Genomic DNA, 19,295 nt, shown 5'->3' with positions numbered 1-19,295 from the left:
TATTATTTATTTAAAAGCTATTTATTATTTACACACACACACACAAATATTAATAAATTTATATTTTAATTATTTTAAAATCGTTTTTCCAACCGAAATCGGTCGAAAATATTTAATTATAACTTATTCCGGTTGGTTAATTAAATATATATAATTTTTGTCTTGGGCGAAAAATAATTATTTCAAACTTTCCGATCGAATTCGGTCAAAAATTTGAAATTTGTTTAATAAATAATTATTTTTGTACATTATATACAAGTATGACCAAATATTTGGCCAATTTCCGACCGAAATCGGTCGGAATTTTTATTTTTTTGCTGTCAGAAATTTTTGTTGACTTTTGCGACCAAATACTCTTATTTCGGTCAGAAAACCTTGGACGGAAATCACCTGATTTCTAGTAGTTTAAGGCCTCTCTTTGAAATTTGGCTTTAACAAGACGGCCATGGGTGAGAAGCAAAATGACGCAAAAGCAGCATTGGCTCACTCCAATTTGTATTATTTTTTTCATCAATTAACAATTTAAGATTTACTTGTTCATTGTTGTATCAATTATATCTAAAAATAGAATTTTATTTAAGATACCAGACATGTTGTTGTTGTTTGGTACGTCATTCTAGTTGGCGAAAACGAAAACGCCTTAACAAAATCAAATGTCAAAACTTAGTTAGACAGACTTTGCTTGTCACTACTTACAAACTTTATAACAATTTTCAAGTAAAATTAGAGTACATGGAGCAATAAGTTGAATGGTCTTAATCGTTTAGTGAGAAAACTAAATGTTTAGCTAATATAAGATTTTTTTTATATCCATGGTCTACGAGCTAACTTGTGCATACCTTAATTAATTTTACAGTGCATCTTCTATCTCTTATCAGCACAAGTATCAGATAACTTTGTCCACTATAGCTTGAACAGATTAAAGAAATCACCTACGTATTTTTGCTTCTACACCTGAGATCAACTCTCTTCATTGACCATTAGGTCATACCCGTGGGTGCTAAATTGCTAATTAGAGGTGGAGGCAGGATTTGAACCTTGTGGGTTCGGAATTGTAATCTTTTTAAGTTAATGAGTTCTAAATTAATAAGTTGTACATATTCAATGTATTTTTTAAGACAAATATATGATTTGAACAAAAGCTACCGGGTTCGACCGAACCCGCATCGAGCACAATACCTCCACCCCTAGTGTTAATATAAGAAGTTGTATTATCCATTTAAAATATATAGATATTGTATCGTACAAAGTAATTGCTTCATAAATGGAATTCAAATAAAATGGATTTAACCCTAAAAAAAATAAAATAAGAGGATTTAAAACACACACAAACTAGTGTACTAGTACAATATATAGAAAGCTAAGTAGAAAATTTATTGTTGTGAATGAATGAAGCTTAATGCATCATCATATCTTTAGCTTTCTCAGATTCAGGGTTGTATATCTGGAAGCAGGGTGTTCATGATTCGATTTGGATCGATTTTTTTCTTAAAAAGAAACCTAATCAAATAAGTCGGTTCTTCAAATATTGGAACCAAACCAAACCAATTAAGTCGGATTTTTATCGATTCGGGTTTTGTCGGTTTTCCGATTTTTTCGGTTATTTATCGAGTTTTTTTCTTAAATATGAGATATACGCTACCAAACGCATACTCCGACGACTACATTTCCAATGTAACACCATCAAACTTATTGCTCTTTGAGAAATCTATCATTTACCAAGATATATTAATGATAATTGAATCAAATAATGATGAATATTTTAATTACTCAATTAAAAATCGATTATTTTTAATATGAAATAAATTATTGTACTTAGTAAAAGAAAAATACCAATCAAACTAGAATGTAAAAGCAAAGAATTAGATTATTATAATAGTAAAGAACTAGACTAAAAATACAAACGACTAATATGTACCATAAAATTTTAGAAACTTTATATAAAAATATACTCATATATATATAGGTGTAATAATAAATTTAAATAGCTAATAGTCGGTTTGATTCGGTTTTTTCGGTTAACTTTTATTAAAACCAAAATCAAACTAAATTTGATCGGCTTTTAAAATTCAAAACCAAAACCAAACCAAACCTAAAAAGTATCGAATTTTTTGGTCGGTTTGATTTGGTTTTTGGTTTGGTTCGATATTTCGGATTTGTATGAACACTCCTGTCCGGAAGGAATGACCTGCATCTTCAAGTTCAATGAGTGATCTTTGCCATGTTCTGAATAATAAAACAAAATATGAGAAACTCCTTACATCACTGGTTGTTTGAGCAGTAATGTGAAATTACATTTGAGATAATTATGTGAAAGAAGTCATTTTGGAATATATTTTCACAGCAGTCACTGTTTGATAAATTCAGCAATACGCTTGATGAGATGTTTGGCTTTCTCACCGTCAGGATTCAAAATCTGAAAGCAATGACCTTCTCCTTCAACTTCAACCACCTCTACTTCTCCTTTCCACCCACATTTTTTCACAACTTCAGCATAGCGAATTCCCAAATTTCTCAGCTCATCTTTCTCTGCTACACAAACCAACAGCCTCGAACATCCTAGCTCTGTCAAGCTCGGAGCTTTTTCAACAAAAGGATTGATCTTTGGATCATCAATACCATTCTCAGCTGATGGATTTACAAACACCCAAATCTTACTTAACAAACTATCTCCCCTGTTTTCGGTCGACGACAGAAAATAAGGAAAAGAAAGAATCCCACCCAAGATCTTAACACCACCATTTAACCCCTCAACACCAGCTCTAAGAACCACGTTATGAGCTATGTTGCCGCCGGCACTGTCGCCGCCGACGAAGATTTTCTTGAAATCTCCATGGTCAATTAACCATGGTTCTTTTTTAATTCCTGGGTTTTCAAGAACATGGGCAGTGACCCATTGAAGAGCTGTCCAAGAATCATCGTAAATTACAGACAAAGGATGCTCAGGAGCAAGACTGTACTGTACAGAAACGGTAACAATGTTAGCTTCAGAAACTAAGAGGTTAAGGTAACGTTGGGAGAGGAAAGAGAAAGTGGACCCCACACAAAAGCCGCCGCCGTGATAATACACTAAGATTGGGAGCTTCTGATTATTAGAAGTGGTAATTGAGAGCTTTGGGTGATAGATTCTGGCTTTGAGGTCTGATGAAATGGTGAGGTCTTTGGAGGAAACACCGGTAACGGAGTCTTCCGGTGACGGCGGAACATATGGTGAACCAAAGAGACGTTCCACGTGGCCGTCTTTGTAGACGCGGATGACCGGAGAAAGATCGATTACCACCTCATTGCCGTCGAAATCCATAATTTTACGATTTTCTATAATGAATTTTGACTGATGGACGCAAAATGCAAATTTTCTTCCTTTTCTTTATAAACGTTGAGTCCTGCTATTTAAGATTAAAATAATTTGAAATTGGTACGAGACGAAGTTTCTTAATGCCCGTTTGGCCATAAAAACTTTTCCGAAACATTTTCAATTTTTTTTAAATTAGTATTTGGCCATAAAATTTTTAATTTTCACTTAAAAATAAATTTCAAATATTTCAAAAATTTAAAAAACTTTAAGTGGGCGTTTGGACATAAGAATTATAAAATTCCAAAAAAAAAAGTGAAATTTTAAGTGAAAATGGTATTTCGAAAATTAGAGATGTGTTTGGACATTAATATAATTTTGAGTTGTTTTTAAATTTTTGTGACAGATCTGAGTGAATATTTTGAAAAATAATCTTTTGGAATTTTTTAAATTTTCGAAAAATTCTAAAATTTATTTTCAAGTGAAAATTGAAAATTCATGGCCAAATATTGATTTCTCAAAAAAGTGAAAAATTTTCAAAAAAAAAAAAAGTAAAAAATATCTTATGTTCAAACGGGCTCTAAAAGGTTGTTTTTCAAAATTTTCACTTTAAATCACTCACAAAAATTCAAAAACAACCAAAAATTGTATTCATGTCCAAACACAATTCTAATTTTCAAATACCATTTTCATTTGAAAATTTTTTTATTTTTTTCCGAATTTTACAATTCTTATGTCCAAACACCCACTTACAACAACAACAACAACAATAACAACAACAACCCAGTAAAATCCCACTAATGGGGTATGAGGAGGGTAGTGTGTACGCAGACCTTACCCTTACCCCAAAGGAGTAGAGAAGCTATTTTCGAAAGACCCTCGCCTTAAGAAAATAAAAAGACAAAAGGAAAAAATGAGATAATATTAGTATACTACAATAATCATAAGAAAAATAGAATCACCATGAAATGCAGAAAGATATATGCAAACACCCACTTAGACGTTCACATTTCGGTGTTACGTGAAAACTTTATAGTAGTATACTCCAACCGTCTCAAAAAAGTGTCTCATATTTTTTTATTGTATTTTTTTATATGCCTTATAATTATTTTAGACTAGTGTAACATTCTGGGCTTCGCATAGTTATAAAAAAATTAAAGATGAATATTATTATCAATATTTCATAAGAAAATCAAATATTTACTCATCAAACATCCTTTTTTGATTTTATCATCTTTTCATAATATTTTAACATTCTATAAAATTCTTTGACAAAAAGAATATCTCCACTTAAAATAATTTTAAAAAAGGAAACAAAAAAAGAAATGGAATAAACGAGAAAAATTCAGTTAAATGCATATGCTATGGATGGGATGAAATACCCAAATTTCTAAAACTTCTCTCTTTCTAATTATCTCAATAATTTGAGATGCCACACTCGTAATAAAGTTTACTCTCAAACATCCTCCAATTCCTGAGCTATAGTTGACATGATTTTCAAAATTCATAGGTATTCAATATCTTAATAGTACTAAGCGATGAACATAAAATATTAGACCACGAATGTTGGCCAGAGAATGGCAGTATGGCACCATATCTAACTCTTATCGTCAAATAAATTCATATACTTCATAAATAAATAAAAATTAAAACTAAAAGAAGACCAAAAAAAGGTAAGAAAATTTGGACTAAAACAGATCAGGAAAAGCCGTCAATGGCAGAATAAACCATTTCCTCCAAATAAAAGTATTACGTAGCATCTTCATTTTTTTTAATAACTTTTCTTTCCTTATTTTGTTATTTTTTTTAAATTTCTTTCATTTCTTTTTCTCTCTTTCTTTCTTTCTTTATGAAATCAACCAGATCCCTCTATTTTTATTCTTAATTTTAATTATAAAATCCAAAGTTGACTTCTTTTACTTGTCAACTCTTCTTGCCATTTTAAATAGTCCATCATCGTCTACATAAATTCAAAGAGGAGACAACAAGACTTTTGAATTGTCATTGCACTAACAAGATATGCTATCAAAAAGATCAAGAACTACCAATACTTCAATAATAAAGTTTAAAGGAAAACTCAAACATATGTAATAGATAAATAAAATCATTCAAGTTTATTTTTTTAAACCTTCTAGCTCCAATTTTTCTCTTTGAATACCCAACGTATTTTTCCATGTTCATGGGCAATGTAGGCTTATTGTTCTCGTTGGTAGTTGTGCCTTTCAAGAAATATTTTTGAGTTTCGCCTCACTCCGCCATTAGTATTTTTCACGCCCTTTAAATTTGAACATCTCTGGCATCATTTCTCGGAAAATTACACTCTAAGTCACAAATCATGCACTGATTTCTTTTGCATATAGAAGTTGAAGTCAGAAATCATACACAGATTTCTCTTGGATATCAAATTTGAAGTTCAAATAAATTCTTCTATTCTGGGGCCCGGGTGAAAATAACACGGGCTAGTCAATTTTCGGACTGATAATTGAAAAATAGCCAGCATTTGCAAAGTCATTGAAAAATAGCCATTATTTTACTGCAACACGGAAAGTTCCAACATAATATACTGGAGATTGGTGCACTTGTGTATGAACTTCCAGCATATTATGTTGGACTAGTATATTATGCTGAAACTCCATTATATTATGCTGAAACTCCAGAATATTATGCTAGAACTCCAATATATTATGCTGGAAGTTCACATGTAAAAAATTCGAACTCCAGTACATTATGCTGGAATATTTTCCGGATTTTGAATAGTGTTTTCGTTCAGATTTATCTTTACATGAAAAGTGGCTAAATTTTGATTATTTTTGAAACTATGACTATTTTTTAATTATTACTTGGTTATTTTTGAATTTCGTGTATATATGTCCTTTGTACTGGATTTTTGAAGAGAAAATAGGGTGCAAGGTGGAATGTGAAGAGAAAGAGTTTCGTATTAAATTTATTGGTACGTTAATTATCAAAATTATTTTGATACTTGCAACCGTTTACTAACTTAGGAAAGGTTACAAATTTCGATCATTATTTTTATTAATGGTTGCAACGTTTTACTCTTCTTTGGATTGAAAGTAAAAACTTAACTATTGCAACGTTTCATTATTCTTTAGATAGTAAAAACAGTTTTTAACATAAGAATAAGAGAAATATTCAAAATAATGAAGGAAAAGATAAATGCATTTCTTTGCTTTAGAGAGTACGAATAGTGTAATAGGGCAGCACGAGGCAACTGCATTTATATGACTAAGAGAGTACATCAAAAGCAACAAATTTAATGAAAAGGTTCATAGTAGGTAAGCAGTAGGTAAGGTTTATGATTTTAAAGAGAATAATATTTAAAGCAGACCAACTTCGAAAAATACTTACATTCTTCCTCTTAAACCCCCGAGCTGACCTCCATTGGCACCCGACATGTAGAATGAAACCAACAAGGGGGAAAAAGAGTTCTTCGGCAAAAATGAGCATGAAAAGATCCGTGATATGAGAGGTCCACATGTTAGAATCTTACCTAATCTGAAAATTTTTAAGGGAAAATGATCTCCAAATGTTTGAGCTTAATCACAACATTAGGCTGATTCTTGAGCGGGCCCAAGCTGAAAAGCATAACATAGAAGCTATTTTAGAAAATGAAAGGAAGAAATTGGTTGAGTTGCAGAAGCTGAGGAAGCTAGCAAGAGAAAGAATCTTGATAAACCAAAGTTGACTTCTTTCACTTGTCAACTCTTCTTGCCATTTTAAAATGACCACCATCGTTTACATAAATTCAAAGAGGAGACAATAATATTTTTGAATTGTCATTGCCCTAACAAAATATGCTATCAAAAATATCAAGAACTACCAATACTTCAATAATAAAGTTTTAAGAAAAACTCAAGCATATGTAATAGATAAATAAAATCATTCAAGTTTAGTTTTTTAAAACCTTCTAGCTCCAATTTTTCTCTATGAATACCCAACATATTTGCCTATGTTCATGGCCAATGTAGGTTTCATGTTCTCCTTGGTAGTTGTGCCTTTCAAAAAATATTATTGAGTTTCTCCATACTCCGCCATTAGTATTTTGCTCGCACTTTTAATTTGAACATCTTAGGCTCTTGATGGTAGGCTATAAACACGTGTTTTAGCCTTTTTTACACTCTAATTACTGCACTTTACTTGTGAGCTTAAATGATGATGATTTGCACTTATTACGTGTTTTATTCCTTGTAGGAAATGATTCCGAGTTAAAAAGATAAATTAGAGCTAAATCGAATAATTTGGAGTTTTGAAGTGTGAGTAAAAGTCCAAGAAATTAAACTGGAATTGCACCCGGGGCTCGTGGAGCGACGTTGCATACGGAAGTTGGAAGAAAGCGCAAGGGCTAGAGCAAAATGTACTAGTGCATCGCATAAGACGTGGCATTAAGCGTCACATTAGTATAAAAGTTTGTAAGAAGTTTGAGAAGTTTAGAGACTTGGAGTTTTAGGGTCTGACAGAAAAATACACTAATGCGACGCAGGGCGCATGGCAGGGCACGACACATTAATACAAAAGTTTGTCAGACAAGAGAGTTTACAATTGAGCAAAATACACTTCGGCTCAAATAGGGTAGTTTGGTTCAGGCACATTCCGACTTGGTATAAATACACTAAAAATATGTTTTTGAGAGGACTTTTTGACCTACGGAAGATTGGAAGAGCATTGGAGACTCAAAGCACAAGGATTCATCATTCTTTCCTCAACTCAACACCCGAGTTTGGATTGAATTCATATTTTCTTATTCTTCAACTTTATTTGTGATGACTTTCTCCATGATTATGGAGTAGTTTACTTTACGATTTGATGGATATGATATTTTGATTGATATTTGTGGAATTTAACTTTAGTTCTTTGCATAAATTTATTTATGGAGCTTTGAATTGATTGCAACTTTATTCACCAGTTTATTTAATCGAAAGAGGAATATTTTTAGTGATTATCTTTGCATTATTTTATTTGGTTTAATTCAGTGATCTTTTAAGTAATCGAAAGAGTTTGTTGAATTGTTGATTAAATCAAGTTGGGAGAATATCGAGAGACGTTTTCCTAAAGACTAATCCATTAACGCGTTCTTGCATATTTTTACAGTACTTTATATTAGTTCACCTCGTAGAGTTACGATTTAATCGAAAGAGGAGTCTTGGCTATACGATTGAACTAATTATCGAGTGAATTCATGAGAATCATTAGAACATTAAAGTAAATTTAACTAGAGTTAGATCCCAAATAGCCATCTTGCACCTATCATGTCACGACCATTATTTCTCCCAATGATTATTTCGATGTTACTCAACTCTTATTTTTCTATGATTAATTATTAAATGCTTTAGTTTTCATAACTAATTTTAGTTATTAATCATTCCAAACCAAAGTGTTAATCATCCCGAATAACATTAAACTTGAAATTACTTGAACATTGTTTAAATTCAATCCCTGTGGAGATAATAATTAAACTATACATCTTTATCTAGCGAGCATCAATTTCGTGTTGTGTTTTGTGCTCATCGGCTTCCACCTTTTCTTGGAAGATTACACTCTAAGTCACAAATCATTCAATGATTTCTTTTGTATATTGAATTTGAAGTCGCAAATCATACACTGATTTCTCTTGTATATCAAATTTGAAGTTCAGCGCGGGGGTATGTATATTATTTATACTGGATTTTTAAAGAGAATATGGGGTGCAAGGTAGAATGTGAAGAAGATAAGTTTGGTATTAAATTTATTGGTACATTAATTATCAATATTATTTCGATTCTTGCAACCGTTTTATTAACTTAGGAAAGGTTACAACTTTCTATCATTATTTTCATTAATAGTTGCAACGTTGAAAACTTAACTATTGCAACGTTTCATTATTCTTTAGATAGTGAAAATTAATTTTTAACATGAAAATAAGAGAAATATTCAAAATTAATGAGAAAAAAGATAAATGCATTTCTTGGTTTTAGAGTGTCAATAATACAATAGGACAGCATGAGGCAACTGCATTTTTATGACGAAAAGAGTAGTTCAAGAGCAACAAATTTAATGAAAAGGTTCAAAGTAGGTAAACATTAGGTAAGGTTTATGCTTTTAATGGGAACAATTTTTTTCAAAGCAGACACCAACTTCAAAAAACACCTACATTCTTCCTCTTAAACCTCCAAGCTTCAACCTTTGACCTCCATAGGTACCCAACATGGAAAATGAAACCAACAAGGGGAAAAAAGAGTTCTTTGGCAAAAATGAGCATAAAAAGATCCTTGATATGAGTAGTCCACAGGTAAGAATCTTACCTAATCCGAAAATTTTTAAGTCTGATGAACAAGCATGGGAAAATGATCTCTCAATGCCAGAACTTCATCATAACATTAGGTTGATTCTTGAGCAGGTCCAAGCTGAAAAGCATAACATAGAAGTTATTTTAGAAAATGAAAGAGAGAAATTGGTTGAGTTGCAGAAGCTCCACGCTGAGGGAGTTAGCAAGAGGAGGAATCTTGATAAACCAAAGTTGACTTCTTTCACTTGTCAGCCATTCTTGCCATTTTAAAATGTCCACCATCGTCTACATAAATTCAACAAGAAGACAACAATATATTTGAATTGTCATTGTACTAACAAAATGTAGATCAAAAATATCACGAACTACCAATACTTTAATAATAAAGTTTAAAGGAACACTCAAACATGTGTAATAGATAAATAAAATCATTCAAGTTTAATTTTTTTAAACCTTCTGTCTCCAATTTTCCTCTTTAAATACCCAACATATTTGTCCATGTTCATGGGCAATGTAGGTTTCATGTTCTCCTTGGTAGTTGTACCTTTCAAGAAATATTTTTGATTTCTCCTCACTCTGTGTATTTTTCTCGCGCTTTCAATTTCAGCATTTTAGGCTCCCACCTTTACTTGAAAGATTACACTCTAAGTCACAAATCATACACTGATTTCTATTGCATATCGAATTTGAAGTCACAAATCATACACTTATTTCTCTTCCATATCAAATTTGAAGTTCAAATAAATTCTTCTATTCTGTTGCCTAGGTGTATGTATGTTCTCTGTACTGATTTTTGAAGAGAAAATGGACTGTTACGTGTAATATGAAGAGGAAATTCTGGTGATAAATTTATTGGTACTTTAATTGTCAAAATTATTTTGATTTTTGCAACCGTTTTATTAACTTAGGAAAGGTTACAACTTTAGATCATAATTTTCATTAGTGGTTGCAACGTTTTATTCTTTTTTGGATTGGAAGTGAAAACTTAACTATTGCATCGTTTCATTATTTTTTAGATAATAAAAAATAGTTTAAACATGAAAAATAAGAGAAATATTAAAAAATAATGAGGAAAAAGATAAAAGTATTTCTTGGCTTTAGAGAGTGCCAATAGTGTAATAGGACATCACGAGGCAACTGCATTTTAATGACGAAGCGAGTACATCAAGAGCAATAAACTTAATAAAATGGTTCATAGTAGGTAAAGTTTATGCTTTTAAAGATAACAAATTTTTTCAAAGCAGACACCAACTTTGAAAAACACTTACATTCTTCCTCTTAAACCTCCAAGCTTCAACCTTTGATCTCCATAGGTACCCAACATGGAGAATAAAACCAACAAGGGGAAAAAAGTTCTTTGGCAAAAATGAGCATGAAAAGATCCTTGATATGAGAGGTTTACAAGTTAGAATCTTACCTAATCTGGAAAATTTAAGTCTAATGAACAAGCATGGGAAAATAATCTCCCAATGTCTGAAATTAATCACAACATTAGGCTGATTCTTGAGCGGGTCCACCTGAAAAGCATAACATAGAAGCTATTTTAGGAAATGAAAGGGAGAAATTGGTTAAGTTGCATAAACTCCACACTGAGGAAGTTAGCAAGAGAAGGAATCTTGATAAACCAAAGTTGACTTCTTTCACTTGTCAACTCTTCTTGCCATTTAAAAATGGCCAACATCGTCTACATAAATTCAAAGAGGAGACAATAATATATTTGAATTATCATTGCACTAACCAAAATGTGCTATCAAAAATATCAAGAACTACCAATACTTCAATAATAAAGTTTAAAGAAAAACTCAAGCATCCGTAATACATAAATAAAATCATTCAAGTTTAATTTTTCTAAACCTTCTGGCTCCAATTTTCCTCTTTGAATACACAACATATTTGTCCATGTTCATGGGTAATGTAGGCTTCATGTTCTCTTTGGTGCCTTTCAAGAAATATTTTTGAGTTTCTCCTCAATCTGCCATTGGTATTTTCCTTGCATTTTTAATTGGCAAAATGGTCTTGTGGCCACTTAAACTTGCACTAGTTTATCATTTCGGTATATAAACTTACTATTTTTCCATTTTAAAACTTCTATTTGACAGAATAGTATTAATAAATACATTTGACCGTTGACTATGCTTATGTGGCTGAAGCATAGCTGACGTGGACAAAATTCGTCTAAGTCACGCTTATATGGCGCGTCCATATGTTGATTTTCATTTAAAAAATAGTTAAATCAGAAAAAATACAAAATAGAAGAATTCTTTTTTGAAAAAATCCTATCACGTCCTCCAACCCCCTCCCCCCTTCCAACTTTGTCCCCCATTATTTCCGTCTCACCTTCCCCCCAATTCCCCCATTTCTCTTGTTCGCCTTCTTTAATTTCGATTCTCACTTTCCTGTTCTTCTTTCCTTACATCCTCCCCCTTTTCTCCTCCATTAATGAAGATAAAAAGATGGATTCCTATTTATGTGAAGTAAGGAAGAGAAAGAAAAAAAAATAAAAAAAATAAGACCTTTTCAGCTCGTTCTTCTGTATTGATACTGGTGACATTCAGTCTATTGATAGACTCAAAACTTTAATGGGTTGTTATTTTGCTTAAAATTTGATCTTTTTTTACTTTCAAACAAATGTTCGTAGACAATGGAATTCCGGCGAGTTTTAAATATTTTACTAATTTCGGCAGTGGTGTTTGGAGACAGGAGAATATGGGGGTGGAGGGTACTCTTTGGCATCTTTAGTGCCATGGTGATCTTGTGAGATAGCGTTGAATAGTTACTGCTGGTATGTTTGTCCCAAAATCATATCCAAGAAAATGGTGAAGAGTAGGGCCCAGAGGGATGTGGGCTTTTTATGTGCATTAAAAAATAATCGTACTTCCTAGCACTTAATGCTATCAAGAGGAATGTAGTCTAGCTAAAGAGGGTTGGAAGAACGGTGGTGTTTATGGTGGATTAAACTTGTGGTGGTGGTTGTCGCCCTTATGAAGAAGAAAAGAAAGGATTTTTTTTAGATATTTTAATAAGTTGGTGAAATTAGATTGGGACCCATAAATAACACGTGTTAAATAATAATAGACAAATAATATGATGTGTTCGACATGTCACATCGATTGATTAATACACTCAGTAGGAAGTGTTTATTACTTGTATTTTTATAAAGTAGAAGTGTTAAAATGGGAAAAATTATAAGTTTATATACCGGGATGACAAAGTGGTGCAAGTTTAAGTGGTCACGAGGCCGTTTTACCTTTTTTATTTGAACATCTTAGGCTTCCACCTTTTCTTGGAAGTTTACACTCTAAGTCACAAATCACACACTGCATTTTTTTGTATAACGAATTTGAAGTCACAAATCATACACTTATTTCTCTTGCATATCAAATTTGAAGTTCAAATAAATTCTTCTATTTTGGGCCCGAATGTATGTATGTTCTTTGTACATGATTTTTGAAGAGAAAATAGGGTGCAAGGTGAAATGTGAAGAGGAAGAGTTTGGTGTTAAATTTATTGGTACTTTAGTTATCAAAATTATTCCGATTCTTGCAACCATTTTATTAACAATCATTATTTTTATTAATGGTTGCAACGGTTTATTCTTCTTTGGATTGGAAGTGAAAACTTAACTATTTCAACTTTTCATTATTCTTTAGATAGTAAAAAAATAGTTTTTAACATGAAAATAAGAGAAATATTCAAAAATAATGAGAAGAATGATAAATGCATTTCTTGGCTTTAGAGAGTGCCAATAGTGCAATACAATAGCACGAGGCAACTACATTTTTATGACGCGAGAGTACATCAAGAGCAACAAATTTAATGAAAAGGTACAAAGTAAGTAAGCACTAGGTAAGGTTTATGATTTTAGAGAGAACAACTTTTTTCAAAGCATACCACACTACTAGAAATTCGCTAAAAATCGACCAAAAAAATCGATCAAAGTTGGTCAGTTATGGCCAATTACTGACCAAAATACGACCATTACGGTGTGGACGATGTTTTGATGGTCGGAATGGCTTACCGACCAAAGTTGGTTGGAAATTACCGATCAACTTTGATCGGTAGCTTAAAACGATCATCTGACAAGTTTAATTACTTACCGACCAACTTTGGTCGGAACATATTTTATTAATTTAATTTTACCGACCAAAGTTGGTTGGTTTAACTAAATTATATTTTTTTTATTAATTATTAAAATTAAAAAAAAAAACCGACCAACTCTGGTCTGTAATTGAAAATATATATTTTTTTAAAATAATTAAAATTAAACATTACCGACTAACTATGGTCGGTAATCTCAACAGTGCAGGTAAAATACCGACCAAAGTTAGTCGGTAATGTTGAATTCTGGGAATTCAATGTTCATTAACCGACCAACTTTGGTCGGTATTTTGGAATAATTTATTTTTTTATTAAAAATCGACCAACTTTGGTCGGTTTTTCTGGGTTTAATTTTGGCATAAAATGCCTGTTTTGGCAGCTACACCACCTGCCAGCATACCAATACACCTAATAACAACAACACAACAACAACAACAACAGCAATAACAACAACACAACAACAACAATAACAACAACAACAACAACAACAATAACAACAACAACAACAACAACAACCAAAACATTCAATAAATACTTTAAAACTAACAAATTAAAGTTCAATTGAACATAAAAATTCAAAACCAAGTTAAAACTAATTACAACTAGTTCAAAACTGGTTCTATTTGTCTAGTTCAAAGTATATAAAAGTCAAGGGGTATTTTCTACAACATCATCATCACCGTCTGATGAACTTTCATTTACAAGACGATATAGAGAACGGTCTTGTGGAGGACGGGAAGCACGATCACGGGGAGGATGGGAGGAACGATCACGAGCAGGACGGGAGGAACGATCACGTGGAGGTCGACCCTTTGGAGATGACTCACGAGATCGGGACAACGGAAAAGCTCCACTAGATAGGAGAGTTCTGATCTTAGCTTGCATGCCAAGGAATTGAGTATCTCTAAGCATTTCTCTTTCCTTGGCCGCTTCCAGCTCTGATGTGAGCTTTGTCACTGTCTCCTGCATAGCGGAGAGGCTCTCCCTATTAAGTTGCTCGCCTTGCGAGGAAGTCCCTATTCCTCGCATTCCACACTTATAGCGATGGAAGATTTTAGTAGGAAGCCCGTATACCTTCCCCCATTTTAGACCGCCAACAGACTCCAACCATATTCTTTCAGCATCCTCGTCCGAAGGTTGGGTTGGCTCACCCGATTCCCCAGCTGGATGACTACAGATGAATTCCTCAACGTTACTTTGGTAGCGACCCTATATTATTTTAAATTAAATCAGTATTTCAAAATTTTTATAAAAGTAAATTATAATACTTAAAGAAAATTGAAAGCTTACATATTCAGTCGAGGCCCGGTCCTCGACCCACCTATCTTGATTCCCCTTTTTCTTCTTCTTCATAATATGTGTCTCCTTGAATAGCTCATCATGACTCATTGGACGTACATACTTCTTTTCCTGAAAACAAATTAATTTAGTTAATAAACATAATAGATATACTTAGAAAAGTAAAATAATTTAAGCAATTACGTACCAATCTTCTTTTTATTGTCCCTAGGCTGATCGCACCTCCAGTGTGCAAGGAGCCTCCCTTCTCGGATGCGCGAGCTTTCTTTCCTTTTTCGCCCCTCTCTAAGAACTCTGCGGTAAGCCATTGCCTTTGCAAATCATTCCACAAATTCTCAAATAACCAGCCAGGCCTCTTGTTCTTCTTTCTAGCATCCGAGAAAGCATCCGCCAATCTCTTACGAGCTTTATGATAAAAATTTGTAGCCACTTCTGCGCTATAGCGGTCTTCCCATACATACTTGCTCTGTATTTCAAAAGTTAAATATTAGATGGAAACATCATAAATATAAATTATTAAACTGTTTAAAAGAACATTTATATCTTAAATTGATTGAAAATTTGCTCCTTCAGTGAGAATGGGCAATCAGTCCAAGTCGCATAAGGGCCATCATAAAGCTTTCTGATGGCATTGGTGATTATCCTCGTAGTCTTACTATCCGGCCTGAACCTGTAATTTAACAATAAAGATATATTAATATCTTAATAAAAATGTTACAAATTAATAGACGCAAAAATAATGAATAACACTTACCCATCACCCTCAGGGACTATGATGATCCTGCCATATCGATCATAATGCACTACCTCATCATCACCATCCGAAGCATGTGTATCAGAGGCATGTGAAGACGGTGTAGGCGGATCAGAGCTACTGCCTCGCAGGCGAAGGCCTGCAATAGATGGAGTCGATGATGAAGATGGTTGCGATCCCTGTGACTGCGACATAGTTGGATACGACCCAAGTGGATGTGATACCGATGGCTGTGACCCGAGTGGCTGTGACATGGATGGATGCGATCTATGTGGCTGTGATATGTAGGGATATGATCCATGTGGATGTGATGCAGATGGCTGTGAGGCAGCTGGACTGTATGTCGGAAGTATAGTCCTATGACCCTGTGATGGAAGACTTGGTGTCTGAATGAAGGTGTACGGCTCGTGATGCTGTGGCAGCTCAGTATAGCCGTGTGGTGGAGGATAAGACATAGGCATCTCTGAAAAGGGTGGACAAGAGGGAGTATTATTTTCTACCCTCCTCTTTCCCTTCCTACCCTTTTCTCGACCCCGAGAACTAGTAGGGTCATTGTTACCTTGACCCTTGCCTGCCATCTGCATAATATAATACACATTTAGATTGAAACATATAAGAAACTAGCTATAAAACGAGAGTGCTTTAAAAAACCAACTTTTTAATCCTCATCGACGTATTGTTCCTCGTCCGAGAATTCTTCGCAAGAATAAATTAATTTATTCTATAATTATAAATTAATTATATCTTTTTTAGTTAATTCAAGATAATTATTTTTTCCTAATTACACCAATTTATATCCTAAAAGTTCAATTCATATCCAAAAGGTCCAATTCATATCTTAAAAGTTCAATTCATATCCTAAAAGTTCAATTCACAAGAACAAATCCTAAAAACTAAAATTTCAATTCATATCCTACGAGTTTAAACATAAACTAACTAAACTAAAGAAATTCAACTCATACCCTAAAAGTTCGATTCACAAGAATAAATTAATTTATTCTACAATTATAAATTAATTATATCTTTTTAGTTAATTCAAGATAATTATTTTTTCCTAATTACACCAATTTATATCCTAAAAGTTCAATTCATATCCAAAAGGTCCAATTCATATCTTAAAAGTTCAATTCATATCCTAAAAGTTCAATTCACAAGAAAAAATCCTAAAAACTAAAATTTCAATTCATATCCTTACGAGTTTAAACATAAACTAACTAAACTAAAGAAATTCAACCCATACCCTAAAAGTTCGATTCACAAGAACAAATCGTAAACCCTAGATTCTAACTAAACTATTCATGACAATACAAAGTTAATAATTCAATTCTAACTAAACTATTCAAGACAATACAAACTCAAAATTGAAACACTCATCAATTAAAACTAATTCATAACTAATTAACAAAATTAATTAGTTAATAAAACTAATTAAAACAAGACCTAAACCCTAATCCTCAATAAAATGCAATGTTCAAATAATTGAAACACTAATCAATTGAAACTAATTCATAACTAATTAACAAAACCTAGAAATAATAAATAAATGGGTTGTAATTCAAACCTAGATTTTTTAGGAGATGTAGAAGGAGAGAGGCGGTAGTGGCAGTGGCATCGGCGATAGTGACGGTGCGGCGACGGCGACGGCGCGGCAACGGCGAGGGCTGGGTGGTGACGACGCAGGGTAGGGAATGGAATTTATATGAGGGAAATAGAGAAGGAAAGGGGAAGATTTTGAGTGAGGGAAATAGAGAAGAGAGGGGAAAATAAGAGAGAAATGGGGGTTTCTCCCGTTTTTCAATTCTCTAATTTCAGAATTACCGACCAAAGTTGGTCTGTAATTTTGGTCGATACATTAAGTGTTGACCGTTTGACCAAAAAATCGACCAACTTTGGTTTTTTTTTTAAAAAAAAATTAATTCTTTTTTTTGTGTTTTTTTCTTAAAATATTATAAACTATAAAAAAAATATTATAAACTACAAGCATTTATTTTATTTAACTATACAATTATTATAAATAATTATAAACTATAAACAAAATCTTTATAAATAATTATGTTAACTATTTAATTTTAATAAATTATAATAGTATCTATCTAAGTAAATTTTCTAAGTTATAATTAAGTATGCGAGTAATTTCTCACACACACACATACACTATATTGTAATTGATGCTAATAACTTCTTTTTTCATTCGTTCATCACTAATAATGCATGACATAGATTAATCGATATATAGGTCGAGACGTTTTGATGAATCATCGATTAATATTCATCGATACATCTAAGTAAGTTATAAGTCGATGAATCAATTTATAAATAGATATATTTGATGATAAAGTATATATACTAATTAGTATCTTCCCAAGTCTATCCCTAAAAGAACCCGACCCTGTGGTCCTAGCGCTTCGTGTTCTTATATATATATATATATATATATATATATATATATATATATATATATATATATATATACACACAAAAACACACTTCACTGTAATACTTTAACTATATATATAGCTTGTTATAGTATATGTTAGTGTGTATGTATATAGCTTGTTAAAGTTTGACCATGTTTAACCTATTAATTTAACTCGTTTACTTTTATATATATATATATATATATATATATATATATATATATATATATATATATATATATATATATATATATATATATGTCAAAGATGTTTAGTATTAATTCTTTTATTTTTCATTCATTCATCACTAATAATGCATGGCATAGCTAGATTAATCGATATAGGTCGAGACGTTTTGTTTTTACTATTAGTCGATATAGGTCAAACGTTTTATTTTTAATATTCATCGATGCGTCTAAGTAAGTTATAAGTCGATGAATTAATTTACAAATAGCATGTTATATATAGTATATGTTAGTGTATTCATTATTTGTATTACAAAAGTGTTAACGAATTACATTTATATTATTTAGATAGTAAATATAAAAGTAATTCGACAGTTTGACCAATGTTGACGTAATAACCGACCAACTTTGGTCGGTTATTTTGCAGAAAATAATAATTACCGACCAAAGTTGGTCAGTAAATGCTTCCCCTACATTAACCGACCAACGTTGGTCGGTAATTTTAAATATAAATTCTTAAATATTATAAAATATTTTAAATAATAAAATAATTATTAAAATTTAAAAAATTGGATCCAGATTACCGACAAACGTTGGTCGGTAATCCAAAATTTTCTTGTCTGACCAGCTGGGTCAATTCGTTGACCAATTTACCGACCAACGTTGGTCGGTATTTAGTTTTAAAAAAATATAAATTTTTTTTTTCCAGTTTCCGTCCAACCCGGACGGTTTTTGGTCGCTTTTTTTGACCGACCAACGTTGGTCAGAAATATTTGGTCGATTTTTAGCAGATTTTTAGTAGTGCCAACTTCGAAAAACACTTACATTCTTCCTCTTAAACCCCCAAATTTCAACATTTGACCTCCGTAGGCACCCAGCATGGATAATGAAACCACAAGGAAAAAAGAGTTCTTTGGCAAAAATGAACATGAAAAGATCCTTGATATAAGAGGTCCACAGGTTAGAATCT

The 19,295-nt window shown here is 32.3% G+C and overlaps 1 protein-coding gene and 1 long non-coding RNA gene across 2 annotated transcripts; one reads left to right on the top strand and one right to left on the bottom strand.

Moving 5' to 3' along the window:
• Nucleotides 1-2,195: 2,195 nt before the first annotated feature.
• Nucleotides 2,196-3,368, bottom strand: LOC104089987 (2-hydroxyisoflavanone dehydratase-like). Its single transcript, XM_009595013.3, has one exon. The coding sequence runs from the start codon at nt 3,299-3,301 to the stop codon at nt 2,348-2,350; it is 954 nt and encodes a 317-aa protein (XP_009593308.1). The 5' UTR covers nt 3,302-3,368; the 3' UTR covers nt 2,196-2,347.
• Nucleotides 3,369-9,276: 5,908 nt separating this feature from the next.
• Nucleotides 9,277-10,445, top strand: LOC138894986 (uncharacterized). The gene is made up of 2 exons (XR_011409173.1): nt 9,277-9,575; nt 9,684-10,445. It is a non-coding gene; the product is annotated as an uncharacterized lncRNA (long non-coding RNA).
• The last annotated feature ends 8,850 nt before the right edge of the window (nt 10,446-19,295 follow it).

The sequence above is a fragment of the Nicotiana tomentosiformis genome, chromosome 6 (assembly GCF_000390325.3).
Source record: "Nicotiana tomentosiformis chromosome 6, ASM39032v3, whole genome shotgun sequence".
Taxonomy (NCBI): domain Eukaryota; kingdom Viridiplantae; phylum Streptophyta; class Magnoliopsida; order Solanales; family Solanaceae; genus Nicotiana; species Nicotiana tomentosiformis.
Note: the sequence above shows the minus strand (reverse complement) of the source record. Positions and strands in the feature narration are given on the sequence as shown.

Coding starts and splice junctions, on each gene's coding strand:
- LOC104089987 (XM_009595013.3), bottom strand. CDS start 3,301: ATGGATTTCGACGGCAATGAGGTGGTAATCGATCTTTCTCCGGTCATC.